The sequence below is a fragment of the Mesoplodon bidens genome (assembly GCF_964165515.1).
Source record: "Mesoplodon bidens genome assembly, chromosome: 3".
NCBI classification, from domain to species: Eukaryota; Metazoa; Chordata; class Mammalia; order Artiodactyla; family Ziphiidae; genus Mesoplodon; species Mesoplodon bidens.
The window spans coordinates 143,564,106-143,586,786 of record NC_138178.1 but is presented as its reverse complement, the minus strand read 5'-3'; the positions used below and the strand labels follow the sequence as shown (position 1 = coordinate 143,586,786).

The 22,681-nt window shown below is 36.0% G+C and overlaps 1 protein-coding gene across 3 annotated transcripts in view; it reads right to left on the bottom strand.

Moving 5' to 3' along the window:
• Positions 1 to 22,681, bottom strand: part of GPHN (gephyrin) — a 639,047-nt gene that overhangs the window by 239,206 nt on the left and 377,160 nt on the right. For all 3 annotated transcript variants that reach the window (XM_081229975.1, XM_081229976.1, XM_081229977.1), the window contains exons 6-8: positions 12,941 to 13,007; positions 6,779 to 7,051; positions 5,348 to 5,455 (exon numbers count right to left, since the gene is read on the bottom strand). In XM_081229975.1, the coding sequence (XP_081086101.1) occupies positions 5,348 to 5,455; positions 6,779 to 7,051; positions 12,941 to 13,007 (448 nt within the window). The remainder of the gene's footprint in view (positions 1 to 5,347; positions 5,456 to 6,778; positions 7,052 to 12,940; positions 13,008 to 22,681) is intronic.

Sequence of the window (22,681 nt, the reverse complement as noted above, 5' to 3'; positions counted from 1 at the left end):
GATACCAAAAGCATAAGGAAAAGAAAATTTAGACAAACTGGACTTCATCAAATTTAAAAACTTTTGTACATCACAGGATTATCAAGAAAGGTTGAAAAGACAACAGATAGAATGGGAGAAAATATTTGCAAATTATATATCTGATAATGGTTTAGTATCCAGAATATATAAAGAATACTTACAACAGAACAACAAAAGATGACCCATTAAAAAAAAAAACACCTCATTTTAAGAAATGAGGTAAAAGACTTGAATAGACATATTTCTCTGAAGAAGATATACAAATGATCAACAAGCAACATGAAAAGATGTTCATTATCATCAGTCATTAAGGAAAATGCAAATCAAAACCACAATGAGATACTTCATACTCACTCAATGGCTGTAATTTTTTTAAAAAGGAAAATAACAAATGTTGTTGAGTATGTAGAGAAACTGGAAACCTCATACATTTCTGTTAGGTATGTAAAATGGTGCAGCTCTGTGGAAAACAATTTGGTGGTTCCTCACAAAGTTAAACACAGAATTATTATATGACTCAACGGTTCTATCCTAGGTGTATATCCAAGAGAATCAAAAACTGGTGTTCAAACAAACGCTTGTACACAGATGTTGATAGCAGTGTTATTTTAAAAACCAAAAAGTGGAAACAATCTAAATGTCTATCAACTGATCAGTGGCTAAGCAAAAGGCATTACATCTATACAACGGAATATTTTACAGCCATAAAATGGAGGACTGATGCCTGCTACAACACAGATGAACCTTGAAAACATGATGTGAAGTGAAAGAAGCTAGACAAAAAAAGCCACATATTGTATGATTCCACTCATATGTAATGTCCAGAGTAGGCAAATATATAACCAGTAAGTTGATAGGGGATGGGAGGTGGGGGTATGGGGAGTGACTACTTACTGGGTGTGGTATTTTTTGAGGGGTGATTAAATATTCTGGAATTAGAGGTGATGCTTGCACAATATTGTAAATGTACTAAAAGTCACTGAACTGTACACCTAAACATGTTGAATTTTATGTGACTTTTACTTCAATTATATATTTAAAAAGAAATCTTTCCCTAATCCAGCACAATGAAAATTTTGTCCTATATAAATCTGTGAAAGTTTTATAGTTTTGTCTTCATATTTAGGGCTCTAAAAAAGTTAGAACATTTTTTTGGATACTGTATGGGATATGAGAATCAATTTCATTTTTTCATAAGGACTGCCTGTTGTCCCAGCATCATTTATTGAAAAAAGAACTTCACTAATCTGTAGTACAAACTCTGTCATATACCAAGTATCCATATGTGTTGGCATTTTTTAGGCTTCTATTCTGTTCCATTGATCTAAGTGTTAATTCTTGCACCAATAATGCACTTTATATCATTTTAAGCCTTGGTATTTATAGAGCAGATCTTCTCACTCTGTTCTTTTTCTTATTCAAGAGTATGTTGGTTATTTTTGGTCCTTTGCATTTCCATTCTGTATAAATTTTAGAAGCAGCTTGTCAAGTTTCTCTCTCCCTCTCTTAATTAAATACATACACAAACACACACACACCACATACAAACTGTTAGGATTTTATTTACTATGCTTGTACAGAAAAGGATAATAGTTTTAAAGGAAACCCCTCTAATTTACTGAAAAGTATTTACTCCTGGGGTGTGTGTGAAAGCAAATGAGAATGAAATGAGAGGGTGGTTCTAGAGAATGTTACTCTTATTCATGTTTTTATTTTTTAATAAAAAGAATGTACTCATGTATTATTGTACAATAAAAAAATTTTAGTGATGAAAACTATGGGAGGAATTGTTTCAAAAATTAAGAAGTGATCAATGTACTCAAGAGCCTGAGAGAAGTCAAAAAAATAAGCATAATGTCTTATATACGGTTGATAATTAATAATTGATTCTTTGATAATAAAGAAGCAGAAGCAGCCACCAACTTTGAGAATTACAAGCTCTCTTTGAGATAGAAGCAATGGAACAAAGTATTAACTCAGAAAAATAGTTTAAGCAGAAAGGATAGTTGTTTAGACTTGGTGATCTTTATTTTAATATAAGCAAGAGGAGAGAATAGGGGAAATGAGGAGATGAAAAAAGGTAAAAGTCTGAAAACTGCAATTCATTAATGTATATAAAGGAGTCAATAAGAGATGAATGAAAGGCTTGTTAAGTAGTGAGGTTCTAGAGCAAGCAGAATTTGCAGTGGGTAAGTCAGCACAAATAAGAAGGAGAAATGCCAAATAACTTCTAAAAGAAATAGCATTCCTACTTTTAGAGCACTAATCTGTATTCCTATTATCTTATGCAACTGAGAAGATAGGGAAGACAATTTATTTCAGTTGATCTCAAACCCTCTGAGGATATGCACTGTAATTTCAACTGTTAATTATTAAACAATAGAATTTTCCTCGTAAGGGAAATTATAATTGGAATACATATTTTCTTAGGACCTGTACTGATTCTTTCTAGTTATGTAGCTATTCTGTCCAAAAGCTACTTAGACTAATCAGGCAAACACTTCTAAAAGAAGAAATGGAGAATTATATTATCAAAATTAGAATACAAATTCAAAGTATCATTTCCCCTTATAAACTCTGTCTTTTGAAATATCAGTAAGAATACCAATAAAGTAAACATACAACTTTGTATTTTGATGCTAGAGAAATTCTTTAGTGGGCATACATTTCCTCTTTGAATCACTATTTTTACCACTTAATTTTTTTTGTTTTGAAAAAATATTGCAACTTACAGAAAAGTTGCAAGACTAATACAACAGAGGATCTGTTATTTGGATTTAATTTGGGGTAGCTAGTGAGCAAATTTATAATAATTGAAGTGAGTCTCCCAAAACAGCCATGTATGAAGGAGTATGGTTTCCACGGCAAAAATTTGCCAGTCCCCATTGTAAGGCTTTTGCAGTCCTTGTCAGCCTGATGGTTAGCTCTATCGTATGAACCCTTTCCTGGTAACGTCTCTATTTAGAGACCTTTAAGGTAGGTTGCACTCTCTTAAAAATCCTACTATACATCCAATTGTGCAATATAGGATCTGAACTAATAATAAAAATAGATTACATATGAATGCCTAAATGTTTTGGATCCAGTCTCCCTGAAAAGACCTTTATACTTATTTAGTAATCACAGAGGGGCAAGATCTATTTTTCCTTTTTTCCTTCCGTGTGTCACACGCCCCTACTCTCTGTTCTCTTGAATCAGGTTTCTCACTCAAATATGAAACTTCAGGGATTCCTATTTGATATGTTTCAGTTATTATAAGGAAGTCTTTTCAGCTCTTTGATGAGACACTACATACTGAGAATTATTAGTTAAGATGCTTTTTGGTTGCAGACAACCGTTTACCCATCTCTATCTCTAATCAGCTTTTTCAAAGTAACGTATTGGCTCAGGTAACTGAAAAGTCAAGAGGCAGGTATAGTTCAACAGGGGCTGGAGTAAGTGGTTGAAAAATGTGACAGGACCGAGTACCTCTCTTTCTCTCCCATTTCTTAGGAATGCTTCTTTACAGTTGGCTCCATTATTGGCAGGCATTACTTTCATGGTTCCAAGATAGGAATTCTTTGAGTTGTATATTTCCTCATTCGTATTCAATAGGAAACAGAGAGTCTATGTTCCTGGTCATTCAAATAAAATCTAAGAGATGAGACCCACTTGCTCCTATTGACCTGAATTATGTGTTCCTTGAACTAAAAACTGTGGTTATGTGAAATAGATATGCTGATTATACTAAGCCACCTACCCTGGAGGATTAGTCAATCTCACCCAAACTATATGACTGGGAAATGTGGTGTAGTGTTAGAAAGAGGGATGGGAAATGGCTGCTGGAGAGGCAACTAACAAATATCCATTATGAGAAGCACTACTCAAGCTCTCTGTTTCCTGAAAAAGCAAGCTGATCAGTTTGGCAATAACCAGTATTCAGATCACTAGGAGCTAACTATTTTTTTTTTTATTTTGCGGTACACGGGCCTCTCACTGTTGTGGCCTCTCCCGTTGTGGAGCACAGGCTCCAGACGTGCAGGCTCAGCGGCCATGACTCACGGGCCCAGCCGCTCCGCGGCATGTGGGTCTTCCTGGACAGGGGCACGAACCCGCGTCCCCTGCATCAGCAGGCGGACTCTCAACCACTGCGCCACCAGGGAAGCCCGGAGCTAACTACTGAAGAGTTATTCAAATCATTTTCTGTGTAATAATATGAAACTCAGAATATGATAACTTAAAAGCTTGGTTATGAATATGAAACTTCCAAATATTTTAGTTTGAAAACCAGGATAATTATTGTAGTTGCTGTGCTTGCTTTATAATATGAGAATACAAAAGACAGTTTGGTACATTTTGGAATGTTCATAATTTATAGCAAAGCTATAGCTGGAGAATTCAGTTGTCAACTGGAATTCATTAATAATTTTATTAATCAATATTTACATTTTCTACTTGGCCTTTGACTTAGCTAAGTTTGTTTCCAACCAGGCATGGCTTGTTGAATATAAGCATTAAAGTCATCATTTGGTAGTTTAGCTCCCAAGGGTCGACTGATACTAGTTTTCCTCCCTGCATCCCCCTGAAATCCTGGGTGTTTTTTCTTCCTAAGGATTAAAAGCAAAATTACACTTATTACTTATTTTTCTCCTTTTTCCTTCTCATTTTATATTCATATCAGGGACTGAGGTTTATTTTGCAGCCATGGTCTAAACTGTCACTGCTTATTCAGCTATACTTATCAGTTTAATCTTTCCTAGCCTGACACTTTTTACAAAGTATCATTCAGCCAATGACTGAAAGAAGTGATAAACACCCTTAAAAGTTTCTATATGAAGTCTTCTATATGAAGACTCAACTTTCTAAATGGTTGTAATGAGAACATAGAGAAAGAAAAGAAAAAAAGATGCAAAATCATAGGGAAAAAAAGCAAGATTAATACAAATTAAATATTATCTTGACCAATCTGTTTGGATATTAAAACTTAATGTGATCCTCTTAAGGGATTATCTTAATTAAGCTAGGCAATTTATTTTAAGGTATGTGATGAAATTACTAAAGAAAAAGATAACTTCTGAGCAATGAATTTCTTGAAAGTCATGTGATGAAAGTTCATTGCCACATACTACAAAATCTTAATGATGTTAGAGTACTTTAGGTACAGGAGAAACTCTATTAAATTCCTTGATGGAAGATACTCAGTGGCACTTACACTTCCACAAAAAAGCACTAGTGAAGGTCTTTCAGAATAAAACACATCTTCCGTCATATGCTATAGCCTACCTCCAAGGATAGGAGGTAGGCTGTATGCTTGCAAAATCATTAATGCAAAAGCCTCTTGTCTTACCGGTTCCTCTGCACTGCCTGTTGCATCATGGGAATAACTGATGAGACCAGGGATGGGCTGCTCACCGTGTGCCATGATAACAGCAGGACTGGTGTAGAATGGATGCTTCTAATGCACAACACATAACAACTATGAATACAGGAAAACATGAAACTATACAAGCAAAATGACTGGAAAGGAAAAAGGGTGAAAACAAATGGAACAATGGAATGTCAAAAATTTTCAAATGAAGAATGACAAAATTAGCTTAGATTTCAAATGGTACAAATTTTTTTTAAGACTGAAACTGATGGTACTTTTAACTCTTTTAATTAAGAGTAAAAGAAAGAGAACATACTATGATTTAATAATGTATTTCATCAATCATTTCCATAAAAACAAAACAAACCTCACGCAGAACTTAAATATTTACTAGCCTTAAGTAAGGACTTAATGTATCACTGAATTGATCTGGAGACAGAATAATCCTGTCTTCATTTAAAGAACCACCTACTTGTTGTCTGAATGGACACTTCCAAAGGATCTCTATGATCCTTTCCAATATATACATTGTCAAAAAATCATCTCATGCTATGCTCATAGCCAAAGTATCTGGATGAGCCATAAAACTTTAAAAATTACTTCATATAGTGATTAGATTTTCAATCTTTACACTCTCAATGAACAATCATTACTCCCAGAAGTGATATGCTACTGTCTGAAGATTTTAAAGTGTACAAGGTGGGTTATACTAGATATGGATAATAATATAAATCATGTTCTGTGACTTTAAGATGATAACTAAATTTACTGAAGTACTTCATGGTACTATATTTCCTCCGAGAATTGTTCAAAGAGAACTTGTAATACTTTGATGCTGTTTTAATAATATTTATTACTTTATTAAATTAAAAACACGAATATCTTACATCCATTTCTTCTCTTTATGACTGGAGTAATTTATGTCCAAATTTAATTTGTGTCCAGCTTTAACTGCTGAAAAGTCTTGTCTTTAAAAAAAATATTTATTAATCTTCCTCAGCTAATTTCTTGAACCACCTTAGGTATCTTACCTTCAGTTTGGTGCTCCTCTAAGAATTTGTGAATATTTGATGTTCTGAATACATGAACATTGTATATTTACTATGATCACAAAAATGACATCTTCAAAGAGTTCTTAAATGTCACATTGTTTATCATTGGAGCTATTACTTCAATAGATAACAGCAGAATTTTTAATGCCTCAGAACTCAGAACAAAACTTCAATGCTTTCAAGAACTCTACATAATGGAGGGAATACAGCTGTGGAGTGTTATGAATATCCCTATTCTTTTTAAAGGATGCCCTGAAGTGGTATTTAACTTATGGAAGAATGGGATGGAAAGAGAGATGAAATCAATACATTTACCTGTGGGTCCTTTAGATCTCTGGGTCTCTCTCAGCAGGCTTACCTTGGCCGCAATGGCTGCTGCAGTTATATGTGATGAAGAACTATCTTCTGTTGAAGCAACACCACTATCTTTCTTCTCTTCTTCCTCTTCTTCACATTGAACCCCTTTGTCTTCTGTCTGTTTATGGGGGCTAGTTGTGGGAGGAGGGGAAAGAGGTGGTGGTGGGGAAGGTAAATCTTCAAGTTCATCATGCACTTCTTTTACTTTTACAATGGCATCACGTAAAAGGTCAATGGCATGAGGTAGGGCTGGCAGTATGAACTGAAAGCATTCCTGTATGCAAGAGGAAGAAAGAAAATGAAGATAAAGCATTTTTATAGGCATACAAAATGGCAGCAATCAAATGTGTTTGTGATTTTGGATCACAAATTTTGGATTTATTTGTGATTTTCTCTCCATCTGTCTTAAGAATGAATCATATTTAATGTATTGTCTTTGCAATGCAAAATATGAAGAATGGTATATATTACAGTATTCTCCATAAGTTGAAGAACTACACTATATAAGCACACAGTACATTTTTTTTGTTTTAAGTAAAATTTCTATACAACTTTAGGGTTTAAGGATACATTATGAGAGAACAGGTAAGAATTTTTACCTTTCTGGTTAGAGAAGGATACCAGAACTAACAAACCAATTGAGTACTGAACTATTTTATTCAGAGAGCTAAAGTTCTGACTACAATCATAAAGTATAGCTAGACAACATTGTACAATATGTAAAAATAGGTATAAGTTTGTACAGCATAAAAGTCAATATAGTCTCTTGGTTTCTTTTTTTTTAGGGGGCAGTGAAGGAACGTACAGCATTTATTTCAGGGTGCCAAGCAAGGAGAACAGGCAGCTAATGCTCAAAATATATCCATTATTACCTATATTGTATCACGAAAAGAAAATAGGTGAGAATTTAAAAATCAGAATATAAGGCCAGATATGTTTGGGGAATATGTTTGAGCAGAGACCTTTCTCTTTTACATTTAAAGTAACTTACCTTAAAATCTAATATGTAAAGAAATATCTTACAATTTATGGACTACCTGGAAAGTATCTAATCTTTTAACCTACTGGGAAAAAACTGTATAGTGAAGAATTTAACTTTAATCAAAGAGAGGTCTGGCCTTTACTCTCAGCTTTTGGGAGGTGATCTCTAGTTCCTTGTTATGTCATGCCTGATAAGAGTGTCTCTGTTTGCCTGGGGGCTTTGGCCACTGAACAGTCTAACAATGTGGTTTACTATGAGGGCTTTGGGAAACACAGTATCAGTTTTGCCTCTGGAAAGAACTAGGAACGGCTGACTAAAGGTCAACCATGTGGGCAATATGTGATCAAGTCCTAATAAAAACTCTGAACACCAAAGGCAAAGGAGAATGTACATAGTTACCAATACTCTGTGTATACTGTCTTATATTGTGGCTAAGAGGAGGTGATGCTTCCATGATTCCCTGGAAGAGGATGACCAGAAGTTCCCTGTTTGGTACCTCTCTTAGACTCTGCCATATGTGCTTCTTTCCTTGGCTGATTTCAACCTCTATTATTTCCCTGTAATACAACATACCCATAAGTATAACAGCTTTCAGTGAGTTCTGTGAGTCCTAGTGAATTATTAAAAGTGAGGGTGATTTTAGAAATCCCCTCAATTGCAGTTGGTGTCAGAAATGAGGGCAGTCTTATGGAGTGCTCCAACTTTGTAGCTGGCTAACTTCTGCAGTTGGTCAAAACTCCTTACAGTTGGTGTTAAGAAGTGGGATTTGATAGAAAGACCCTGACTCACTGAAACTTGTGATCTGGGAAGAGGAAGGAAAAGAGGGTGGGGGATAATGAATCTTTAGAGCCTAGATGAACACAGGGTCACCCACAGTATGGAACTGCAGCTGTACTGTAATTAGTTACTGGAGATAAAATTAGCAATGAAGCTTTAAAATGAAAGATCTAACTCCTAAGAAGTTACGTCAAAGCACAAGAAATACAAAATGATAAAAAACAAAGTAAACACACAATTTCTTGGTTAATGGTATCTGTACTAGCTAAAACAAAAGTAATGGAGAATGTTGGGATGGATCCTGAGGCTGGGCCAAGTTTGGATTCTGAATGGTCTGACATATAGCTGCTAGCCTCAGAGCTGCTTCCCAAGGAAAAATTTATGTTGAAGCAATAAACAGTAAATAAAGTTGGACTGATTCATAAGAAAATGGGGAAAAAGAAATAAGAGATTCAAGGGACTTGTCCTAGCAGGGTAGAAATATTTAAATGGTTATTAAGCAATGTATGAAAAAAGTGAGCACTGATGGGGACAAAACAGAGGTCTTAAAGAAGCACTGCTGTGGGCTGAATAGACAGACTGGAGACCCTGCTGGTCTCCTAACATTAAGGGGTCCTAAATAAATCTCTATTTACCCTGGTTTGGAGGAATTAAAAAAGCTAGCAAGCAAAGAAACCTTACCTTGAATCACCTTAAGTGATGGACCCATAATCTAATCAATATAAGGTCTGACAAAAGGGTCTGGATCCCTTGACCCAATCCAGGCCTTAGAACTCCAAGGCCATATGCACACAAATGGCTAAAATCATCAGGAGACAGAGAAGAGACTTTTCTGGGACTCCTTGACATGGGAGCTTCATGTACTGTGATTCTACAACCTGTTGAAATCCTAATGGGGGAGGGGGTACAGTTAGAATGGGAAGATATAGGAATGCAATAGTTGATGGGATTAAGGTGAATGTTTGGATAAGAATCAGAATGTTTGGAAAGTGAATTTTATGTGAAGTGGTGAATCTCCTTTACCTGAATGTATTATGGGCATGGATGTTGTGTCTGACTGGAGAATTCGTCCCCTACCTCATATTGTAAAACAGCAGGAATGTAAATCCACTCTTCCACCAATATAACTGGACATGCTAAATGGGCCCACACAGTTCATTAATTTGCTGTACAAAAGCCCTGTGTGGAGTGCAGACTGGGCTTATAGCAAAAACTTGTAAGTGCCACCCAACAACAACTGCTGGGATTTTGGACCAGAAAATTTCCATTTGAGAGACAATTACTACTTGCTATTTGACTTTAACTGAGACTGCCCTTATGACTAAAGGACACAAAATAATCCTAAAACCTGAAATATCCAAAAGGTCTTGGGTAATTTCAGAGAAAAGCTCTAATGGGGACGGCAATGCCCAGGAGAGTTCCATAATAAAATGGAAATGTTGCATATAGAATCATGCTACCAGGAGAATGCAAGGAGGTACTCACGAGCAGGCAGCCTCTTTTCACCTAGGGCTGACTTCGGAACCACCTGAGGAGCTGCTGGATCCTATGGCCACTTGGGCCACTTGGGCGGTGCCCTATAAACAGCTTTCTATTGATCAACAAAGAGCTGCTTGGTTTATGGATGGCAATTCCAAGGTGAAGGGACAGCATCCTGTTTGGAAGGCCGCCACTCTGATTGAAGAAGGTAAAAACAAATCAGCTCGATGGGCTGAACTACATGTTTGCCCCTATGTTTGGGTTTTTACTGAGTCACGGGAAGTGTCCAAATGGCCTGGCCGTATGGTCAGGCAGATGGGCAATGGAAAACTGGTCTATTAAAGGAATATGGGACATGGCCCTGTGGAAATCACTCTGGGAACGTAAGGGGTATATTAAAGTAGATTATGTTAATGCCCACAAGAAGAACTCCCTTCCAGAACTGGAAGTTGATTGGTACTGGCGAGCAGATATCCTGGTGTACGTGCTTGACATGGCCACCAGGGTCCATGAAATGAGTGGACACTGGAGGTCTGTAGCAATGCTGAGATGGGCTGAATCTAGATATATTCCTCTTACACTTTGAGACACAAAATGCCAATAAGAACTGTTTTGTCTGCTAAAAAGAGAGACAGAGAGGCAGAGGGCTATGCAGCAAATTCCACAGGGAAAAGTCCTACACATAGCTGTCACGTTGGACTGATGCTTTTAGTCCCTGGAGGCTACAAATGGGTCCTAACAGGTATAGACACTTACTCTGGTATGAGCTTTGCTTATCCCAGAGTAGATGCAAATGTTCAATGTACTATAAAAGGACCAGAACAGAAGATATTGTATCAATGACCATGGAGGCACACTTCTTCAGACCAAGGAACACTTTCATCCTCAGAGCAATAATATGATAGAAAATTGAAACGGGCAATTGAAATATTTGTTGTCTAAAATGTGAGGAGATAAAGTCATGACGCTTTCATTAGTGTGTGATTGCACTCAACAATAGGGAGGCTAAGTGAGAGTTCCTTCTAGACAGATTCCTCTACTTTTATGGGAAGAGGGGATGGCAAAGGATGCTTGTATAACTATACTTTTCTCTTTACGATTAATCTTTTTTGTTTTTCCCCGCGTCACCTCAACTTTCTTCTTTTCTACCTGATGCAATGGTCCTAGGACCAGGGCTGCAACTGTGGGTGCCAGAAGCAGGGATGATTCTTAAGCCCAAACTGTAACTATACTTTTAAATCTTTATGTCAGAATTTCTAAGGGCCTGATGGTGTAGACTATGTCTTACTCCATCTGGTCAAATTGGGCTTGACAGTAAATGCAGTTATATTGCCTGGTGTTTCAGACTGCCTACTAGCTCGGTAACTATGTAACCTTAACCTTATCTTATATGAATGAAATGGACTGAGTGGGAAGTACTCGCTAAACTAGTATTACTGATGGCAATCTGGGCCAGCCCAGTGGCCAAACCAATGGTCTCATTCAAAGATGTTCAAAGGAAATGTCTGAGTATAAAGGGAGAGAAGGAGGAATGGCAGTTGAAGGTAAAGGAATGAGTAAATGCGTTATGCAACAAGGGAAATCCAGTATTACCTTGGTGTCTCAAAAGAAGCTTAGAACAAAGATGATATTGTTTCTTGGCTCAGCTGTAGCAGATGCCAGAAAGGGAAAAGCCATATGTTGCTGAGACTACTCCTGCTTTTGGAACCTGACAAGTCTGTAAAACTGAGGAACATTGCTCTGGGACATGTTTTGATCATATGATGTGATGACGACTAGGATAACTGTTAATGTCTGTGTAGGACTCCAGTAATGTGCCAGTATCTTTTGACTCTTATTTTTCAAGGTATATTTACTAATATACTATGATATGTTATAATACAGGCATTGTTAGTAAGATTATAATGCTGATATTGATGGTCATATATACTGGGAATTTGAATTAAAGCCTCCTCAATATGCAATACCAATGGGAAATGATTGGCCTGAGCAAGAGAGCTAATTTCTATGGTAAATAGCTCTGTGAGAATGTATCACAGGGTACAAATAATAGTAGATCAAGATGGAAATGAGTACAAAAATACGAAAATTTGTATAATGGCTTTAGAGGATGAATTACCTGTTTCTCTAAATCTACTCCTATCCCACTCTGGCTCCTCCAAATCTTAGGCATATTCACACTGCTACTGATGTTGTGTCTATAATATACATGCCATACTAAATACAGATGGCCAGCCATACAAATATGATTGTTTTGTTGCAAGAAAGCCTTGGCCAGAGGCCAGGGGGTAGCTTGTGTAATAAAGAATTAACCTTATCCAAAGAGAGTCTGGCCTTTGTCCTCAGTTACTGGGAAATGAAAGGAGGAGTGTCTTTGTTTGTCTGGAAACTCTGGCCACCAGACAGTCTAACAGTGTGATTTATGATGGGGGCTTTGGGAAATGTGGTATCAATTTTGCCTTTGGAAAGTGTTAGAGACTACAGGTATATGGGCAGTATATGATGTGCCTCAATAAAAACTCCAGGTGCTAAGGGCTTAGAGCTTCCCTGATAAGGAATAATCCCTGTGTTGTTACACAATGATGCCCGGAGAGCAATGTGTTCATGATTCCACAGGGAGAAGATATTAGAAGCTCTCCATTTGGTACCTCTCCTTTATTCTGTCTTATGTACTCCTTCCCTTGGTTGATTTTAATCTGTATCCTTTCCCTGTAATAAACCATAACCACGAGTATACCACCTTTCAATGAGTTCTCTGAATCCATCTTGTGAATTACTGAAACTGAGGGTGGTTTTGGGAAGGCATTGAACTGCAATTGGTGTCAGAAGTGAGGGTACTCTTGTGGAGTGCTCCAACTTTTTGTTTGGCTCTCACAGTGGCCAAAATTTCTTACACTAAACCACATAAATCTCAAGATAGCTTACCTGAGATCCTTTCTTGCTACCTGGCAAGTTAATTATAAGAGTTTTCCCTCTGATTCCACATACAGGCCTGAAAGGAAAGAGAAACCTGATGAATACTAAATTAGAATGATAGTTGGTTTAAATACATTCAACAACAAAGATCAATCATTGTACTTTATATGTGAGCAGCTGTTTTAAGAATAAAGTTGTTATAGCTAAAAATTCACCAATTGTTATACAAATTGGGCACTCACTCTGGCTGAGGTTTTTATAATAATGGTTAGTGCACGGGATTTGAAAAATGCACTGAACATGAAATCAGAATAAATTAGCCACTTTAAAGAAATACTGGCCAAATTATCTTCTTCCTCTAACTTCAACTTTTTCATATCTCTTACAGTTCTAAGAATTCAATGAGATAGCATATTAAAAATGACTAGTATAGTAATATCTATGTTCAAAAGCCTAACACAAGGCACTCATGAGTTGAGTGAGATGTTTAAACCCTTGCTTCTCAGGAAGTCTATAAGTTTTAAAGTAAAACAGGTCTCTCATAAATCAACAGCAGTGGGGAGAGTTTAGAGAGCTCAGCTGTTAACTGATTCATTGATAAACAGTGTCAATTTAAAGTAGAAAGGTCTTTCAGAGATCATTGTAAATTTTCAGGCCACTTTTTTTTTTTTTTTTTGGCGGTACACAGGCCTCTCACTGCTGTGGCCTCTCCCGCTGCAGAGCACAGGCTCTGGACGCGCAGGCCCAGCAGCTATGGCTCACAGGCCCAGCCACTCCGTGGCATGCGGTATCCTCCCGGACCGGGGCACGAACCCGTGTCCCCTGCATCGGCAGGCGGACTCCTAACCACTGCACCACCAGGGAAGCCCTTTCAGGCCACTTTTAAACCAAGTGGTTAGATAAGAAACATAAACAGTGGAAAAGCATGGAAAACTGGAATAAAGAGTTGAAGGCCTATGGGCTTCCCTGGTGGCGCAGTGGTTGAGAATCTGCCTGCTAATGCAGGGGACACGGGTTCGAGCCCTGGTCTGGAAGGATCCCACATGCCGCAGAGCAACTGGGCCTGTGAGCCACAACTACTGAGCCTGCTCGTCTGGAGCCTGTGCTCCGCAACACAGGAGGCCGCGGTAGTGAGAGGCCCGCGCACCGTAATGAAGAGTGGCCCCCGCTTGCCACAACTAGAGAAAGCCCTCACACAGAAACGAAGATGCAACACAGCAAAAATAAATAAATTAATTAATAAACTCCTACCCCCAAACATCTTAAAAAAAAAAATAAAGAGTTGAAGGCCTATATTTCATGAGAGTTCAAATCACGCTCTTCCAATAATTGGCTGTGTTACTTTGACCTGGTAATGATATCATTTCCATCATCTGAAAACAAAAGGACTAGATTAGATTAGTCTATTTCTAAAATTTCACAACTTAGATTATAAGTCACATAAGAATCTTTTCCTAAAACTTCTGATTGAGTTTCTTCTTTAACTACTTTAACTCTTTGAAATAACCTAAAATTGTCTTTTATTTTATTGTTTTTTTTCTTGTCCTATTCACAAAGTGTTCATAGCTATTTAAAACTTTCCATGCGCTTTTCTTTTTAATTGAGATATAGTTGACAAATAACATTGTATTAGTTTTAGGTATACAACATAATGATTTGATATGTGTACATTTTGTGAAATGATTATCACAATAAGTTAATATCCATCACCACACACTGTACAATTTTTTTCTTGTGATGAAAACTCTTACAATCTACTCTCTTATAAACTTTCAACTATACAATACAATATTATTAACTATAATCAACATGCTGTATATTACATCCCCAGGATTTATATGTGGAAATTTGTGCCTTTCAACCACCTTCACGCATTTTACCCACTAACCAACCCCTACCTCTGGCAACCACCAATCTGTTCTCTGTATCTATGAGTTGATTATTTTTAGATTGCATAGGTAAGTGAGATCATATAGTATTTGTCTTTCTCTGACCTATTTCACTTAGCACAATGGACTCAAAGTCAATTCATGTTGTCACAAGTAGCAAGATTTTCTTATTTTTAAGACTGAATAATGTTCTATAGCATATATATACCTCATTTCCTTTATCCATTTATCCATCAATGGATAATTAGTTTGTTTCCATGTCCTGGCTATTGTAAATAACAATGCAGTGAAGATGGAGGTGCAGGTATCTTTTTGAGATAGGGATTCTTTTTGCTTTGGATAAATACCCAAAGGTCGAATTGCTGGATCATATGACAGTTCTATTTTTAATGTATTTAGGAACTTCCATACTGTCTTCCACAGTGGCTGCACTAACTTACACTGCCACCAACAGTGTATGAGGGTTCCCTTTTCTGCATCTCCTCTCCAACACTTGTTATTGTTTTCAATAATAGCTATTCTAAAAGGTGTGAGGTGATATCTCATTGTGGTTTTGAGTTGCATTTCCTGAATTAGTGATGTTGAACAGCTTCTGATGTGCCTGTTGGCCATCTGTATATCTTCTTTGGAAAAATGTCTATTCAGATCCTCTGCCCATTTTTTAATTTAAAAAAATTGTTGAATTGTTTATAATTTTGAATATTAACCACTTATGGATACATGATTTGCAAATATCTTCTGCCATTTGGTAGGGTTTCTTTTCATTTTGTTGATGGTTTCTTTTGCTGTGTAGAATTTTTTAGTTTGATGTAGTCCCATTTGTTTAATTTTGCTTTTGTTTCCTTTGCCTGAGGATACATATCCAGAAAGAGACTGCTAAGACTGATGTGAAAAATATACTGCCTACGTTTTCTTCTAGGAGTTTTATGGTTTCTGGTTTTACATTCAAGTCTTTAATCCATTTTGAGTTAATTTTTGTGTATGGTGTAAGATAGGGCCTAGTTTCATTCTTTTGCTTGTGCTATCCAGTTTTCCCAACACAATTTATTGAAGAAACTGTCCTTTCTCCATTGTATGTTCTTTGCTCCTTTGTTGTAAATTAATTGTCCATGTATGTATGGGTTTATTTCTGGGCTCTCAATTGCGTTCCATTGATTTATGTCTGTTTTTCTGCCAATACCATGCTGTTTTGATTATTATAGTTTTGTAGTATAATTTGAAATCAGGGAGTGTAATACCTCCACTTTGATCATTTTTCTCAAGATTGCTTTGGCTATCCAGGGTCTTCTGCAGTTCTATACAAATTGTAGGATTTTTTGTTCTATTTCTATCAAAAATGTCATTGGTATTTTGATGGGGACTTCACTGAATCCGTAGGTTGCTTTAGGTAATGTGGATATTTTAACAATGTTAATTTTTGTAACATGAGCATGGACTATCTTTCCATTTCTTTGTGTCTTATTCAATTTCTTTCAACAATGTCTTATAGCTTTCACTTCTTTGGATTAATTTACTACGAGGTATTTTATTCTTTTTGTTGTGATTGTAAAAGGAAATGTTTCCTTAATTTCTCTTTATGCTAGTTCATTCTTAGTGTACAGAAATGCAACAGATTTTTGTATGCTGATTTTGTATCCTACAACTTTACTGCATTCATTTATTATTTCTAATAGTTTTTCTGTGGAATCGTTAGGGTTTTCTATATATAAAATCATGTTATCCACAAATAGTGACAGTTTTACTTCTTCCCTTCCAATCTGGATTTTTCTTACCTAATTGCTCTAGCTAGGACTTCAGTACTATGTTGAGTAAGAGTGGCAAAGTGGCAAGAGTAGGTATCCTTCTCTTGTTCCAAATCTTAGAGAAAAAATTTTCAGTTTTTCACCACTCAGTATGATGTTAGCTGTGGGTTTGTTACATATGGCTTTTATTATGTTGATGTATGCTCCTTCACTTTATTGAGTTTTTTTCTTTTTTAATCATAAATGGGTGTTGACTCGTCATATGCTGTTTTTTGGGCATCTATTGATACAATCATGATTTTTGTCCTTCATTCTTGTTAATGTGTTGAATCATGTTGATTGATTTGTGGATACTGAACCATCCTGACATCCCTGGAATAAAGCCCATTTGATCATGGTGTATGAACCTTTTAATGTATTGCTGTATTCAGTTTGCTAATGTTTTGTTGAGAATTTTTACATCTATGTTTGTCAGACATACTGGCCTGTAATTTTATTTTTTGTGTGTTGTTCTTGTCTGGTTTTGGTATTAGGGTAATGTTGGCCTCATAAAAAGAGTTATGAAGTGTTCCTTTCCCTTCTAGTTTTTGGAAGTGCTTGAGAAGAACTAGTATTAAGTCTTTAAATAAGTTGTCTGGTCCTGGATGTGTTTCTTAGGAGGTTTTTGATTACTGTTTCCATCTCCCTACTAGTGACTGATCTATTCAGATTTTCTATTTCACATGATTCAGTCTTGGAAGAATGTGTGATTCTAAGAATTGATCCAGTTCTTCTAGGTTGTCCAATTTGTTGAGGCATAGCTCTTCACAGTATTCTCTTATGATCCTTTGTATTTCTGTGATATTGGCTGTAATTTTTCCTTGTTTCTGATTTTATCTATCTACACGTTCTCTTTTTTCTTAGTGAGTCTAGCTAAAGGTTTGTCAATTTTGTTTATCTCTTTAAAGAACCAGTTTCATTGACTTTTTTTCCATTGCATTTTTGAGTCTCTATTTCATTTATTTCTGCTCTGATTTTTATTTTCTTCCTTATATTGATTTTAGACTTTGTTCTTTTTCCCCCCAGTTCCTTTAGGTGTAATGTTAGACTGTTTATTTGAGATATTTCTTGTTTCTTAAGGTAGGCCTTATTGCTATAAACATTCCTCTAAGTACTGCTTTTGTTACATCTCATAGAATTTGATATGTTGCATTTTCATTTTATTTGTGTTCAAGTATTTTTTGATTTCTCCTTTTGATTTCTTCATTGACCCAATAGTTGTTCAGTAGCATGTTGTTTAGTCTCCACATATTTGTGATTTTTCCAGCTCTCTTCTTGTATTGATAGTTGATCATGCCATGGCGGTGGAAAAGATGCCTGATATGATTTCAATATTTAAATTCATTGTGACCTCTTTTGTGTTCCAACATATGGTATATTCTTGAAAATGTTCCATGTGCATTTAAGAAGAATATGTAGTCTGCTGCATTTGGATGAAATGATCTGTATAAATATCTTAAGTCCATTGTTTCACTTAAGGACTATGTTTCCTTTTTGACTTTATGTTTGAATGATATATACATTTCTCTGTAAATTCTTCAATTTCTTTCATCAATGTTTTATAGTTTTCAGTGTACAGATCTTTCAATTTCTTAGTTAAATTTATTCCTAGGTATTTTATTCTTTTTGATGCAATTGTAAATGGGATTGTTTTCTTAATTTCTCTTCCTGATAATTTGTTATTAGTGCATAGAAATGTAACTGATTTTTATATATTGATTTTGTACTCTGAAACTTTACTAAATTTATTAGTTTTAACATTTTTTTTTTGTGAAGTCCGTAGAGTATACTACATATAATATCATGTCATCTGCAAAGAGAGACATTTTACTTCTTCCTTTCTGATTTGGGTGACTTCTTTCTTTTCCTTCTCTGATTGCTCTGGCTAGGACTTCCATTACTATCTTGGATAAAAGTGGCAAGAGTGGCTGTCCATGTCTGGTTCCTGATCTTAGAGGAAAAGTTTTCAGTTTTTCACCATTGAGTATGTTAGTTGTGGGCTTGTCACATATGGCCTTTATTACATTGAGGTATGTTCCCTCTATACCCACTTTGTTGAGAATTCTCATCACGAATGGATGTTCAGTTTTCTCAAAATTTTTTCTGCATCTATGGAGATGGATCATATGATTTTTATCCATCATTTTATTACTGTGGTCTATCATACTCACTGATTTGTGGATGTTGGGGATTTTTCCATATCTTCTAGGCTGTCCAGTTTGTTGGTGTATAATTGTACAAAGCAGTCTCTTTGTACATAGTAGGATCTTTGTATTTTTGTGGTATCAGTTGTAACGTCTCCGCTTACATTTCTAATTTTATTTATTTGAGTCCTCTTTTTTCTTGATGAGTCTAGCTAAAGGCTTGTCTATCTTGTTTATCTTTTCAAAGAACCAGGCCTTCATTTCATTGATCATTTCTATTGTCTTTTTAGTCTCTATGTCATTTAAGAAAAATAATACATTTATTTTTGGCTGTATTGGGTCTTCATTGCTGTGCGTGGGCTTTCTTTAGTTGCGGTGAGCGGGGTCTACTCTTCGTTGTGGTGTGTGGGCTTCTCATTGCAGTGGCTTCTCTTGTTGCAGAACACAGGCCCTAGGCACATTGACTCAGTAGTTGTGGTGAGTGGGCTCAGCAGTTGAGGCTTGCGGGCTCTAGGGTACAGGCTCAGTAGTTGTGGTGCATGAGCTTACTTGCTCCAAGGGGTGTGGGATCCTCCTGGACCAGGAATCAAACCTGTGTCCCTTGCACTGGCAGGCAGATTCTTAACCACTGTGCCACCAGGAAGTCCCTATTTTTTTTTTTTTTAATCTGGTCTTTGTTATTTCCTTCCTTCCACTACAGGCTTAGTTCTGTTTTATTTTTAAAAAATTCTTTGGAGTGTAACGTTAGGTTGTTTCTTTAAGCTCTTTCTTCTTTCTTAATGTAGGGATTGATTGCTCTGAATTTCCCTCTTAGAACTGCTTTTGTTGCATATTATAAGTTTTGGTATGTTGTATTTCCATTTTCATGTGTCTCAAGATATTTTTTGATTTCTCTTTTGATTTCTCCTTTGACCCACTGGTTGTTTAGTAGCATTTTGTTGAATCTCCATATATTTGTGGATTTTTCAATTTTCTTCTTGTAATTGATTTCTAGTTTCATACTACTGTAGTCAGAAAAGATGATTGATATGATTTTAATCTTCTTAAAATTCAAGATTTGTATTGTGGCTTAACATGTGATCTATTCTGGAGAATGTTCTATGTGCATTTAAGAAGAATGAGTATTCTGTTGCTTTCCATCTGATCTGAAGTGTCATTTAAGTCCAGTGCTTCCTTACTGATTTTCTGTCTGGGTGATCTATCCACTGATGAAAGCGGAGTATTGAAATCTCCAATTATTGTATTTGCTGTCTATTTCTCACTTAAGGTATGTTAATACTTGCTTTATATACTTTATATTCATAGGTGCTCTTATGTTGGGTGCGTAAATATTTACAAATGTTATATCCTCTGGTTGGATTGATCCCTTTATTATTATACAGTGACCTTCGTCTCTTATACAGTCTTTTGCTTAAGTTTATTTTGCCTCATACAATTATAGCTATCCCAGCTTTCTTTTGTTTTTTATTTGCATGGAATATCTTTTTCCATCCTTTTACTTTCAATGTGTATGTATTCTTATGTGAGAAGTTAGTCAAGCAGCATATAGTGGGGTGCTTTTTTTAAAAAAAAATTCATTCAGCTACTGTATATTTTGATTGCAGAATTTATTCATTTACATTTAAAGTAATTATTGATAAGTATGGATTTATTGCCATTTTGTTAACTATTTTCTTGCTGTTTCATAATTCCTTTGTTACTTTCTTCTTCTCTTGCTCCCTTCCTTTGTGATTTGATGATTATTTTGGTAGTAGTATGCTTAGATTCCTTTTTGTTTATCTTTTGTGTATCTACCATAGGTTTTTACTATGTGGTTACCATTAAGCTTATGTAAAACATCTTTTATTTATAAGTCTATTTTAAGTTGATAACAACTTTTATTTATGTCTATTTTAAGTTGATAACAACTTAAATTCAAACACATTCTAAAGCTCTACATTTTTACTCTTACTATGTTTAATGTTTTTGATGTTGCAATCTGCATCTTTCTGAGTATTCACTAAACAAATTATTGTAGTTATAGTTACTTTTACTACTTTAACCCTTCACACTAGATAAGTGGTCAATCCATCTCCATTACAAGAGTAGATTATTCTAAATTGAATTATGTATTTATCTTTACCAGTGAGGTTTACATTTTCATATGCTTTCCTGTTAGCACTCTTTCATTTCAGCTTAAAGAAGTCCCTTTAACTTTTCTTGTAAGGCCAATCTAGTGGTGCTGAACTCTTTTAGCTTTTGCGTGACTGGAAATTCTTCACCTTTCCTTTAACCCTGAAGGACAACTTTCTTGGGTAAAGTATTCTTGATAGACAATTTTTTCACTTCACCACTTTAAATACATCATGTCACTCCCTTCTGGCCTGCAAAGTTTCTGCTAAAGAATCTACTGAAGGTATTATGGAAGTTTCCTTATATATAAAAAGTTGTTTTTCTTTCTTGCTCTTAAGATTCCCTCATTGTCTTTACAATTTTTGACAATGTAATTGCAATATGTCTTTGTGTGGGTGGGTCTCTTTGGATTCATGTTTACTGAAACTCTCTGAGCTTCCTGGATCTGGATGTCTGTTTCCCAGGTTAGGGACATTTTCAGCCATTAATTATTCCTTTAAATAGGTTTCTGTCCCTTCCTCTTTTCTCTCTGGAATTCTTAGAAATGTTAATATTATTCTGCTCGATGTTGTCCTGTAAGTCCTGTAAGCTATCTTCACTCTTTTTCTTTTTGTTCCTCTTTCTGGATGAGTTCCATTGCCCTGTCTTCAAGTTCCTCAATCCCTGCTTCTGCATTATCTAGTGCTGTTGAACCCCTGTACTGAAATTTTCAGTTCAGTTATTGTATTCTTCAGGTTTGTGACTTCTGTTTGGCACTTTCTTATATTCTCTTTGTTGAAATTCTTACTTTGTACATGCATTGTTCTCCTGACCTTGGTGAGCACGTTTATGACCATTATTTTGAACTTTTTTTCAGGTAAACCATTTATCTCTGCTTCATTAAGGTCTTTTTTTGAGGTTTTCTCTTTTAGGTACAGATTGATACATGCCTCTGGGATCTTTGTAATTTTATGAAGCAAGTTCATTCTAACTGTGCTTATGTCATTTCTTTTTCTAAGTATAGTGGTCATAAATTTATCCTTACTTAGAATGATGTTGAGTCTACCTACATTTTTAATTTATCAAGTATGACAAAATGTGGAATATATTTTCCAAGAATATAACTATTTTCCAAGGATGTTTCCAAGAATGTTCCAAGTTATATTAACTCCGTCCACCACAAGGTTAGTGACAAATTAAAATTCAGTCAATACTTTTAATTCCAACTTTTTGGTCATCAAGCCCAGGCCTGTTATGTCTCCAGTAATACTTCATCTGCTCTAGGTTGATACCCAAATAGCAGTGTTAATAAAGCTATGGGTATAAACTTACCAGTACTGTATGTACATAATAATTATAATACCTAGACCACTATTTCTGTATGTGTGTTATGTGTGTACGTGTGATATAATTAAAAGCCTTAATATATAGCCATGAGAAATTATATCTGTTTTTTCCCCCTCAATCTCTTTGGCCTTTTATTTTGCCAAAAATATGAGATCAGACTTAACAAAAATTCTTTGTTAGTTCCCTGTGCTCTTTGAATGTTTAAAATTAATTTTGAGGGCTTCCCTGGTGGTGCAGTGGTTGAGAGTCTGCCTGCCGATGCAGGGAACATGGGTTCGTGCCCCGGTCTGGGAAGATCCCACATGCCGTGGAGCGGCTGGGCCCGTGAGCCATGGCCGCTGAACCTGCACGTCTGGAGCCTGTGCTCCACAACGGGAGAGGCCATAACAGTGAGAGGCCCGTGTACCGCAAAAAAAAAAAAAAAAAATTTAATTTTGAGATGTGGTTTTTCATTTCTAGAACGTCCAGAGTTATTGTAAGAAGAAAGTAGTTTTCATT